The sequence below is a fragment of the Astyanax mexicanus genome, chromosome 4 (genome assembly GCF_023375975.1).
Source record: "Astyanax mexicanus isolate ESR-SI-001 chromosome 4, AstMex3_surface, whole genome shotgun sequence".
NCBI classification, from domain to species: Eukaryota; Metazoa; Chordata; class Actinopteri; order Characiformes; family Acestrorhamphidae; genus Astyanax; species Astyanax mexicanus.
In genome coordinates this window covers 57,768,626-57,781,074 of record NC_064411.1, presented here as the reverse complement: position 1 = coordinate 57,781,074, position 12,449 = coordinate 57,768,626, and the positions used below count along the sequence as shown (strand labels likewise).

The 12,449-nt window shown below is 36.6% G+C and overlaps 1 protein-coding gene and 1 long non-coding RNA gene across 3 annotated transcripts in view; both read left to right on the top strand.

The window, feature by feature from the left end:
- LOC125801081 (uncharacterized) overlaps positions 1-12,449 on the top strand; it is a 156,342-nt gene that overhangs the window by 121,246 nt on the left and 22,647 nt on the right. The gene's annotated exons all lie outside the window — the stretch shown is intronic.
- agfg1b (ArfGAP with FG repeats 1b) overlaps positions 419-12,449 on the top strand; it is a 32,093-nt gene continuing 20,062 nt past the window's right edge. The window contains exons 1-4 of one of the 2 annotated variants that reach the window (XM_022668311.2): positions 419-765; positions 8,278-8,371; positions 9,413-9,528; positions 11,535-11,679. In XM_022668311.2, coding sequence (XP_022524032.1) covers positions 605-765; positions 8,278-8,371; positions 9,413-9,528; positions 11,535-11,679 — 516 coding nt within the window. In that variant the 5' untranslated portion in view covers positions 419-604. The remainder of the gene's footprint in view (positions 766-8,277; positions 8,372-9,412; positions 9,529-11,534; positions 11,680-12,449) is intronic. The other variant, XM_022668310.2, reaches the window with a different exon arrangement.

Below are 12,449 nucleotides of genomic sequence, written 5' to 3'. Positions count from 1 at the left end.
GAGGACATTGTGCTGATTCAACATTAAAATGTTAATGTTTGCACAGCCGTTTAATATTAAATGCTGTTTCAACTTTAACCATATTTCAACCACATTTGAACGTTAAAGGTCGTTTGTGTGCCAGCCGGGAAGGTATCGATAAATGTATCGTTTAGATAATTTACTAGTTTACTAATTTTGCTTTTTGTATTTTGGGTACATTTTAGTAAAAGGTATCAAAAAAATATTGTTTGGGTATTTTACTAATTTTCGCTTTTTCTATTTTTTTGTTACAGTTCAGAAAAAGATATCGAAAAAAGTATCGTTTGGGTACCGGTATCAAACTTAAAGTATCGTATCGGTATCGATTTTTTTAAAACGATACCCAGCCCTACTTTTATGTCCGCTGCTTGCGTTCACTCCCGGCCTGTAGTAGGCAGCACAGCGAGCCCCTTAAAGGCCTCGGAGTCTGGGCAGAAGCAGAGCGTGTTTATGGCCGTGCCTGGCGGCTCCAGCCCTTCTGCCCCGCGTTGTGTCCCCTGGTTCGGGGCTGTAGAAGCCTGACCTACCCCCCTACCCCGTCCTTACACCCTCCCCGGAGCCCAACCCGGAGCCTAGCCCGGCCATGGCTGCGAAGCGGCGGCAGGAGGAGCAGCACCTGAAGCTGCTGCGGGAGATGCTGACTCTGCCGCCCAACCGGAGCTGCTTCGACTGCGCCCAGAGAGGACCCACTTACGCCAACATGACCGTGGGCTCCTTCGTCTGCACCACTTGCTCGGGAATATTGTGAGTAAACGGCGTTGAAGGGTCTAAACATGTTTTTAAACAGTTAATTCTGTGTATTTTTGCGTGAAAAATGATATAAATCGGCTTTTGTTTGTGTGTTTTTTGTTGTTCGATTTTTTCCGTTCCACCTTAAATAGGGCGGCAGCTGCATTCTGGCGCCGCCGGGTGCCTCGGGCGGCCGGCGGCGCCAGAATGCAGCTGCCGCCCTATTTAAGGTGGAACGGAAAAAATCGAACAAGAGAGCGGTTTATATAGCTAAAACATATCTTAAATACGTGTAAAAACGAGATATATTAGAAACTATCATGTTATAACTCCACATTTAAAAAAAGTGACTAAAAAATGACTAAAACAACAACAACAAAAAAAGAGAGAAGACACACACCTAGCTAGCTAACGGTCGTGCTAGACTTCGTTAGTTAGCTTAGCATAGTTTTAGTTTAGTTTAGCTTAGCTTAGCATAGTTTTAGCCTGTTAGCTAGTTAGCTTCTCCTGAGGAAGAAGGCCCGTATTTAGCCATTTAGCTCGCTGTTTATGTTGCTAACTAGCCGGTACCTCATTAATCGTTTAATCTAACAATCATTTAAGCGATTTATACAAGAATAATACGATAAAAAAATCGAATTTTGTCTATATATATTTGTGGTTATGTATGCTAATGCTATGTAGCAATGTGTTTTACCTCAGAAAATCACACAGGAAAAAGACAGAACACTCTAGAAAGTGTGAACACTAAGCCAAAAAAAACAAGTTTCTGTTAAATAAATTGATAAATAATAGTACTTACCACACTAATAAACACTGATTAAATGGTTAAAAGTAATGTATCTCCTATTTGTATTGAACACTCGGCAGTTAGGATATTTTAAACATAATAAATACATGTATATATGGATGAACGTGTGTATATATAACGTTTTTGTGTTATGATGTATGTTAACATTCAAAAATATATATATTTTCAGCTATTTAAATAATAAAAATCTCAGTTTATATCTATATGTCTATATCTATAAATGTATTGGAACTGGAAAACATATTATTTTAAGGGGATTTGATATATTTCTTAAATAGCACTAAGTTACTTACCACAGGAATAAACATTTGAATTAAATGGTTAGAAGTAATGTCTTGACAGGTAAATACTGAATTTCAATGCATGTATAACTATTTAAATTATTTAAGTGATAAATCTCACTATATGTAATAAATATTTGTGGTTTTGTATGATAATGCTATACACGAATGTGTTTTACCTCAGAAAAATACAAAAAAACCCAGAGCACTCTTGAAAGAGTGAAAACTAAGCCAAAAAAACCCAGTTTCTGTTAAACAAATTGATAAATAATAGTTTTTACCACAGTAATAAACACTGATTAAATGGATAAAAGTAATGTATCGTCAATTTTTATTTAACACTAGGCAGCTAAGATATTTTTAAACATAATAAATACTAAATTTCATTGCTTTAACATGTATATATGTATGTTAGTTATGTGTGTTTATATAATGTGTGTTTGTGTGTGATCTGATGTATGCTAAACACATCAAAAAAGAACATTTTTAGCTATTTAAATAATAAAAATCCCGGTTTATATCTATGTCTATATCTATAAATGTGTTGAAACTGGGAAAACTTAATATTTTAAGGGGATTTGATAGATTTCTTAAATAGCTCTAAGTTACTTACCACAGGAATAAACATTTGAATTAAATAAAATAAAAGTAATTTCTTGACAAGTTAAGACGTTATTAAACATTATTAATACTGAATTTCAATGCGTGTATAACTATTTAAATTATTTAAATGATAAATCTCACTATATGTAATATATATTTGTGGTTATGTATGATAATGCTATATACAAATGTGTTTTACCTCAGAAAAGCACTCAGAAAACCCAGAACACTCTAGAAAGTGTGAAAACTAGCTAGAAACCCAGTTTCTTTTAAATAAATTGATAAGTAACAGTACTTCCCACAGTAATAAACACTAATTACATGGTTGTTATTTAACACTAGGCAGTTATAATATTATTAAACATAATGAATACTGAATTTCAGTGCTTTTAAGATAGATAGATAGATAGATAGATAGATAGATAGATAGATAGATAGATAGATAGATAGATAGATAGATAGATTTTGCAGCCAGTAGCAGTTACACAACACAGTAGAAACAAACAATAGGGGTAGTATAATAAGGGAGCACAGTAAGAAATATAAAAGTTCTAAACTGATATTTAAAAATATATACATAAATATATAAATACAAAAACTATACAAAGTGTGGAAGTAATCAGTCATAGTTATATAGTTATATAGTTTGTGTGTGCGTATGTATGCTAAAAACCTTCAAAAAGAATGTTTTAGCTATTTAAATATTACAGGCTTGGTTTTTATATCTATTTGTAGGTGTACTTATGTATTTTAATGCTACATTCAAATGTGTTGGAACTGGAAAACTTAATTCCTTTTAAGGTGATTTGATAGATTTAATGAATAAAAGTACATACCACAGTAATAAACATTTGAATTAAATGGTCAAGTAATGTCTTGCCTATTATTATTCAACACTACCAAGTATGGTATTTTCATGATGACGATACTCTTGCCGATGTGACACAACTCCCAAGTTACCAAAATGATTTCAAGAATGTACGACCGCAACAAAATGACAATTAAATTTTATTATTGTGTACAATATGATATGGCACACCCCTGACTGAGATATTAAATAATACAAGAATTCTATCAGATTTGTAACAGAAGAAGTCAATGATCCAGAATATCATGATACTATTAATAATAATGCACTCCAAATATCTCCATATATCCAGGATTAAAGTAAAATAAATGGTACTGGACAGATGTAATCTGTCACTAGTAGATATATAATGGGAAATGAGAACAGTGTAGATCTGATAATTAGGAATGAGTGATGGGACATGATATTCAGGGTATATATATTGTTATATTGTTCACCATTTTCAAAAATGTTTGCGATATTTATGCGTACCATAAGATATGGCACACCTCTAGTACTTATGCATTCTAATGCTTCACACAAATGTGTTGGAACTGGAAAACTTACTTTCTTTTAAGAGGATTTGATAGATTAGGTAAAATAGATTAGGTTAGCAGTACTCTCCACAGTCATAAACGGTTAAGTAACGTCTTGACTATTATTCAACACTAGCAGGTTAAGACATTATTAAACATTATGAATAATACTGAATAACGGTGATTAATAATGTTGTATGTAACTATTTAAATGATAAATCTCACTATATGTAATATATAAGTGTGGTTATGTATATTAATGCTATATAAAAATGTGTTTTACCTCAGAAACTCACACAACTAGCTATAAAACTCAGTCCTTTCAGGGGAGTTGATTGATTTGATAAGTAACAGTACTTACAACAGTAATAAACATAGATTAAATGGTTAAGCAATTTCTCAACTAATTATTATTGTTATTTGATACTAGCTAAATCCAAATATGTTTTACCTCAGAAAAAAGAACACTCAAAAAAATAAAGGAAAACTCTGTTCTTTTGAGAGGATTTCGTGATAAATAATAGTATTTACCACAGTAATAAACATTTGGTTAATGGTTAAGTAAAGTCTCAACTAATTATTATTTTTTCACACTAGCTAGGTAGACATTATTAAGTATACAGATAAAAAAATGCAGAATTTTAAAGCTTTAGTATAAATAATAATGATTTCAGCTAAATGATTACATTACATTACATTACATTTGGCAGACACTTTTGACCAAAGCGACTTACAATAGTCAAGCACAATGTAAAATAAGTTTAAAGGAAAAACATCTTTGGATAGGGATAAGAGGAGGACAAAGGGGAATAATAGGATAGAGGAGTGAAGGAGGGGAAGAAGGAAATGAGGTTAGAAGTAGTTAGTGTGTTAGAGGTGTTAGGAGAGTAAGTGCTCTTTGAAGAGCTCTGTCTTCAGGAGTTTATTAAAGATAGCGAGAGATTCTCCTGATCTGGTAGTGGAAGGTAGTTTGTTCCACCATTGGGGAACTCTGTATGAGAACAGTCTGGATTGCTTTGTGTGAGTGTTTGGCAAAGCGAGGCGACGTTCATTGGAGGAGCGCAGCGGCCGGGAGGTAGCGTAAGCCTTCAGGAGCGAGTGCAGGTAGGAAGGAGCCTGTTCTGTATCACCTTGTAGGCGATTGTAAGAGTTTTGAATTTGATGCGAGCATCAACTGGTAGCCAATGGAGCTCAATGAGCAGCGGGGTGACATGTGCCCGTTTTGGCTGGTTGAAGATCAGACGTGCTGCTGCGTTCTGGAACATCTGGAGCGGTTTTACTACACAGGCCGGGAGGCCAGTTAGCAGGGCATTGCAGTAGTCGAGGCGTGAGATGACGACCGCTTGCACCAGGAGTTGGGTGGCCTGTTGCGTCAGGAACGGTCTAATTTTTCGGATGTTATAGAGCGCAAAGTGACAGGACCTATGATACTTGATTTAGATACTATGATAATAGTAATAAAGTCTTATCTAGTGATGCAAAACCCCAGAAGAACACTCAGAAAACAGGAAACTGTTTGTTTTGAGGAGGTTTGGTAAATAATAGTACTTACCACAGTAATAAGCATTTGTTAAATGGTTAAGTATTTATTAAGTAAATGTCTCAACTCAAATCGACTTAAAGATTAATTGATTGATAATTATTTGAGGCATTCTGTTCTGTACTGTTAATTACTGTACACTTATTGTAAGATGTTACTAGAATTTGCACACTTGGCTATTTGAACTTGGGAAATATCTGCTTTTGCAAGAAAATCAAGAAATCAGCTCTTCTGCTTTTAACTTCCCTGTTTTCTTGTTGAAAGACGCAATCAGTTTGTGACTAAAAATGTAGATTACTATGTTTCTCAAAGTAAGTAGCAGCCAACACTGTTGGCCAACTCTGACCCGCTGCTTTAAAATTAAATGATTTAGGCTGTTTTTACACGTTTCATATTCAGATTCACTCTTTGTCGTTCAACAGCACAGAGATGCATTGCTAAAAAACGCAATTACGTTGAATTTAGTCACAGACAAAGACCCAAAACATGACGACAACTAATGAATAAATAGAGAAAAAAGCTTTATGCAGCACTATTTCTCTGTGGATTTTAAATAAATATAGAAAAGCTTAGGAAAATCCTATTGCACTAATGTATATATTGCACCTTAAGTAATAAATAATTCTATTTGGATTAAAAACTACATGTCAGGCTTCAATATCTTCTACCAGAAGAGAGAACAGTCCATGAAAGAGGTGTGTTTGGTCTTTAAAAGTCCAAGCTTTTATGTTGTGTCTTGCATTGTGATTATTTCATCTGGACTAATGAACTTTACTACAACTTGTCATTATCGGCTATGTGGGCAGAGTCTCTTTTTATACTTCATGTTTATCAGTTTGTCGAATGTTATTTATGAGTTTCCTCAGCAGAATGAGTGTAAAATATTATCCTCAGATTGTTGATATGAAACTCGAATGTTGAGATTAAGGTAGATTGTTTAAATATGTTCAAAAACACAAGATACAAGTGTTGAGCTCTCTATATCTTGTTTTTTGACTTGGCTGTAAGTGTTCTTTGAGTAATCCGAGTACGTTCAGCACCAGTAGCTGAAGGGTAATGTGGTGTTCAGTACTGACGCTACACAATAGACCACCATCCTATCCGTGGTCGTCATCCTCTCGACATGCCTTTGGGAAGATCCCTGCGCTCAGTTTACAGAGCAGTAAACCTTATCAGCTGGTACACGCCCGACTCCGACACGCCCCGTTCGCTGTGCTACAGCTGGGTGGGTCTCGGACTGGCTTTAAAAAAACTGATAATCTTATTTTAATAAAACCTAACAAATTTGACATACTGATTCGTTCAAGTTCATTTAAACTATTTATTATTGAAGCTAATTAATTTAAAACTAGGCCATCATGCTCAGACTCCTCATACACCGGCCTGCCCCACTGAAAGACACACCGCTAATGGCTAACTCACGCAGTGTGTGTGCTGTTACAGGATCAGGTTCTTTTTTTTATTCTCCCTGATTTCCCAACATGAAACTTCTGCTGATCACAGCAACATACACATCCTTCCCCACCCCCTCTACATCCTGCCCCATATCCAACCATCCCCCTACACATCCTGCCCTATACCTACCACCTATATATCCATCCGTGCCCATCTTTTACCAGCCATATCTCTATATCCACATCTATAATCTAAGTTCAGCCATATGCAGCCTAATGCTTAACCGTTTACAATTATAGCCATCCCAAACCGCAACCATTCGCAACCATGGCCACCCCAATCCCAGATCTAAGTAACCATGGTTATCCTAATCCCAAAACCTTCGCATCTCCAGAACTACATAATAGTGACCATTCCATTGCCATTCTGGTCACAAACCATTCCCAACCATGACCCTGTCCCTCTTAATCATTAAGTAAACTCCAAACCAGTAGCCAACCATTCCCAACCATAGTTATCCCAATCCGCACGCCAGTTCCCAAACATGGCTGTCCCAATCCATACACCGTACTCAACCATGGCCGACCCAATCCACAAACTGTTCCCAACCATGGCCTTCCCAATCCATAAACTGTTCCCAACCATGGCCTTCCCAATCCACAAAATGTTGCCAACCATGGTCATCCCAATTCACAAACCATTCCTAACCATGGCAGTCCCAATCAACAAACCGTACTCAACAATGCTCGTCCCAATACACACACCGTTTCCAACCATGGCCTTTCCAATCAACAAGCCATTCCCAACCATGGCCTTCCCAATCCACACGCCGTTCCCAACCATGGCCGACCCAATACGCACACCATTCCCAACCATGCCCATCCCAATCTACAAACTGTTGATATCCATGGCTATCCAAGTCCACACACAATACTCGAACCTTTCCTTTCAAATCCACACACCATTCCCAACCATGGCCGCTTTAATCCGCCATGCTTGTCCCAATCCACACACTGTACTCAACCATGGCTGTCCCAGTACACAAACCATTACTGAAAGTGGCAATCGCAATCAACACACCATACTCAAACATGGTTTTCCCAGTCAACAAACCGTACCCAACGATGGCCACCCCAATTCACAAACCATCACCAACCGTAGCTATCCCAATCCTGACCAATCCCAATTACAGTCATTCTACTTACAGTCCAGACACAAACCAACCATAAGCACCCATAGCACTCCAATTCCCAACCATAGCATCCTAATCAATACCAACTATTGGTAACCAATCCCTAATCAAGAGCTATACAACCATGACCATCCAAGACCTATACAGAAACTGTACTAAATAGTATTTTTACTCCAATCTTACCCCCAACATTGTGCAGCTCTAATGTTTGCTGTTCTCTCTTAGCAGCTGTTGCATTTATTGTTTATGTTCTCCTGGATGTTCTAATGTTTTAATTGGTTCTTTTCCTGCCTTTAATTGAGTTTGTGTTTGTGTATTTCAGGCGAGGGCTGAACCCACCGCACAGAGTGAAGTCCATCTCTATGACCACTTTCACACAGCAGGAAATTGAGTTCTTACAGAAGCACAGCAACGAGGTACCGGAAAAAGAAATGCTATGGCTAATTTAACTCATCTAATGTTGCTATCCTAGTCCTGTACAGCTTATATGTTTCAGTTGAAATAACAATTTGTGAAGAGGTAGTAAACTGATGTGATATTTGGGGTGATGAATTATACCAAAAATACTGGTATAGACATATCACAATATATATAGTCTTGCAGTACAGGGTCAGTTTTCAAAAATTGATTATTGATAATTGTAATTATTAGTTTATGTGTAAAAATTGGTGTCAGAAGTGGTTCATTAAGTGTTGTACTATCGTCGTTAGATGAAAAATGACTTTCTTATATATCAAGCAATATATCACATTGCTTACAGTAAGCATCACAATATATTTAAATATACAGCGCTGGAAAAAAAAATGAGACCACTTAAAAATTATAAATTTCTTTGATTTTGCAGAATTAAAAACCTCTCGAATATAATCAATCTGAACTGCTAGAATTTTTGCAGCAGGAGTAAAGCAGCATAAAGTTATCCAAAAGCAGTGTGTAAGACTGGTGGAGGAGAACATGATGCCAAGATGCATGAAAAAAAAAACTGTGATTAAAAACCAGGGTTATTCCACTAAATATTGATTATTTCTGAACTCTTAAAACTTTATGAATATGAACTTGTTTTCTTTGTATTATTTGAGGTCTGAAAGCTCTGCATCTTTTTTTGTTATTTCAGTCATTTCTCATTTTCTGTAAATAAATGCTTTAAATGAGAATATTTATTTGGAATTTTGGAACTGAGAAACTTCATTTTATTGAAAATGTTTCATATAACAAGATGAATTTATCTTTTTTTTAGGGTTGGTATGGTATTCTGGGTGGTTGCTAATCGAAAATAAACTTGCTTTGTTACTATCCTAGTCCTATACAGCTCATATCATATATATCATAGACAAATTAAGAGGTAGTAAACCGATACAGAGTGTGATAAGTGACGAGGAGTGTAAAAATGGAACTTAAACCTGCCGTTTTGAATTTGTTAAAAGTGTTTTGACCCTATTGGTGGATTGTGTGCATAGGTGTGTAAGCACATCTGGCTAGGGCTGTATGATGACCGGAGCTCCGCCGTGCCGGATTTCCGCGAGCCTCAGAAGGTGAAGGAGTTCTTGCAGGAGAAGTACGAGAAGAAGAGATGGTGAGTGGTTCTGTCTCTGCATGTTCACACTGCTGCCGCGGTAACGCCTGAAACCAGACGTGAAAAGGAAGTGGTGAGCGTCACACTTTTCACAGCACAGCAGGAAATGGGTCAGGGTTCAGGTTCAGAGTCTTATTTGCCATACGCAAATACGGCAAGGCCACATTCCACAGAGTGCTCAATCTCTCATCTGCTGTACAATGGTGTAAAACCTGGAAATACTGAAAAAATGTTAGTATGGAACAAATGTGAGCATGCTATCTGACCATTTAGTGAACAGTAACCTACAATTTTCTCAGGGGGACGTCTGTGAAAAAATATTTCACACTTCTACTCTTTAGTGATAAAACTCCTGCATCCGGAGTACAATTGAAAAAACAGGAGGATCTCTGAGTTTTTAGGCTTTTTTCAGTCACATGACATCACATAAAGCTGTTCAGTAGCTCCTCCATTTCCACTCGCTGTTGTGTGTGTTTTTTTTGTTTGTTTTTTTACGTGGATCTCCGTGGAAACCGTGGTGCGCCCAAAGTGTACAGTAATTACAGTGTGCGGCGGTGGACAAATATCTATTTTATTAAACATGCGTCGGGATAGGACTAAAATTACCGGAGGAGCACAGAGTTCAGAGAAAACAGTAGACAATTCAGCCTGTAATTTATTTATCAGAGGACGTCTGAGAAAAAAAACAAAAACAAGTACATGGTCGTTCTGGACAGGAATAAAATTACAGAGGATTAAACCACCAATAAAAGAGATTTAAAAAATGACCCCAGAACCCCCTGAGAAAATAATCCCATCCAGATAGGGCTTAAGGTGCACTTAAAATACTTTATTTTTTCCCCAAAAAATCATCAGAGCTCCTTATAATCCGGTGCTCCTTATGTATGAATTCTATCAGTCAGGTATTAAGGAGCAGTAAAGACACTCCACTGAAGAACAGAGTTATACAGGAGTTTCAGTTTAGTTCTCCAGCACTGCTGGAGCCATATTAGCTTTAGCCGCTAAGCGCTAGCTCTTTAGCCAATCTGAAGTGAGTATTATAGGCAGCTAGCACTGCTGTTTTATCAGCCTGTAGTCTAAAATCTGTAAGTCTTAGCTTACTGTAAATAAACTGAAGCGCTTTACTCACCCCAGCTTTCAGAAGAGAAATCTGTGTAGATTAACATCCAGCACTCATTTAACTTTAAAAGAAAAAATACATATTTTATACAAGAATTACAGTTTTGTTTACTTAACTTAGCTTAGCTTTACAGGTTTGATCCTGCTGAGTTAGAAGTAAAACATGGCGACACCCCTGTTCCTTACTAGTGATGCATAGTGCACCTTACAATCCGGTGCACCTTATAGTGTAAAAAATACGGTACTATCTTTCGGTAAGCAAACAAATGCTACATCAAAATTATCCTAGTCCTGTACAGCTCATATACTTGAATTGGGGAAAAAAAAAGACAGTTTGTAAAGTAGTTTTTAAAACGATGCTGAGTGTGATAAGTTTTTTATAATAAAAAAAACAGTAATGTAGCATTTAAGTAATGCAAGATATTTATTTAGTTCATGCATCAAAACTGCAAACAAGAAAAGCTTCAGAATAAATAGCAGAACGACTATTAAACTGCTTTTATACATTATGCTGATATACGTATGGACTTTTTATTGTTTCAGAAATTGTTAAAAAATTTCTGCAGAGGACTTTTTAACATTTATATTCTCAATGTAACTAAAGCCATATGCACACTTCATGGCTCTATAAAATGTAGCTGTGGTGAGCTAAAGAATCGAGCACTTCTCAAATTATGCTATTACATTAAATTGAAGCCATATGGAGACACAGAAAGCTAAGGCTAAATTAGTTCGTTAGCTAGTTAGCGTTACTATACTAGTCCTGTACAGCTCCTATCTTTCAGTTGATGCTGAATAATTTGCATTGAATAATTAAACTTTTATCATATTTTAAGATATGTTGTATTCATTTACTGATTTCGATGTTCGTATTTTGTTCCTCACAGGTACGTTCCTCCAGAACAGGCCAAGGTTCTGGCCTCGGTTCAGGCCTCCATCTCTGGTTCCTCAGCAAGCAGCACAAGCAGCACCCCGGAGGTCCTGCCTCAGCCAATCAAAACTCTGCACCTAAACAAAACTCCATCCAGCCAGGTAACTTAATCTGAGCACAATTGTCCTTAATGATAACGTAGATCACGGTTGTGGAAATGGTAATGGAGATGATAAGTGATAATGACCACGATTCTGGTAAAAAAATAAATTACTGCATGGATAATGACTGTGGTAATGATTGTCTTTGATACTGACAGTTCTGATGATTGTAGTGGTGATAATGACTATTGTAATAATGAAGATGATGACAGTGACCTTGGTAATGGCAACAACAACAAAGATGAAGACTGCATAGATAGATTATTATTCTTAAGTTCATTATGATTATGACCACAGTAATGTCAACGATAATGACAGTACTGATGATTATGATGGCACTATTGATGACAATTATAAAGACTACAATGATAATGGTGATTGTTAAGACATTGGCCACGATAATGGCAACAACGATGAGTTGCTATAGTGATTGTGATAACATACAGAATGACCATGAACAGGGTGATATTGCTGATAATGGCGCCACTATTGATAATTACAATTGTGATCACTAAAGTGATAATGGCGATTTTGATTATAGTGGCAGTAATAGCTGTAACAATGATTTGCTATGGTGATGACTAATGACCATGATAATGGTAAGAAGGATGATTGCGACAATAATGACTATAGTGATAATGGTTGCCGTATTGATGACTGCAATTATAATGATTACAGTAATAATGGTGATTGTGACTATGATAATGACAGTGGCCATAATGGCGGCAACAATGCTTTGCTATGGTAATGGACATAGATTATGACCATGA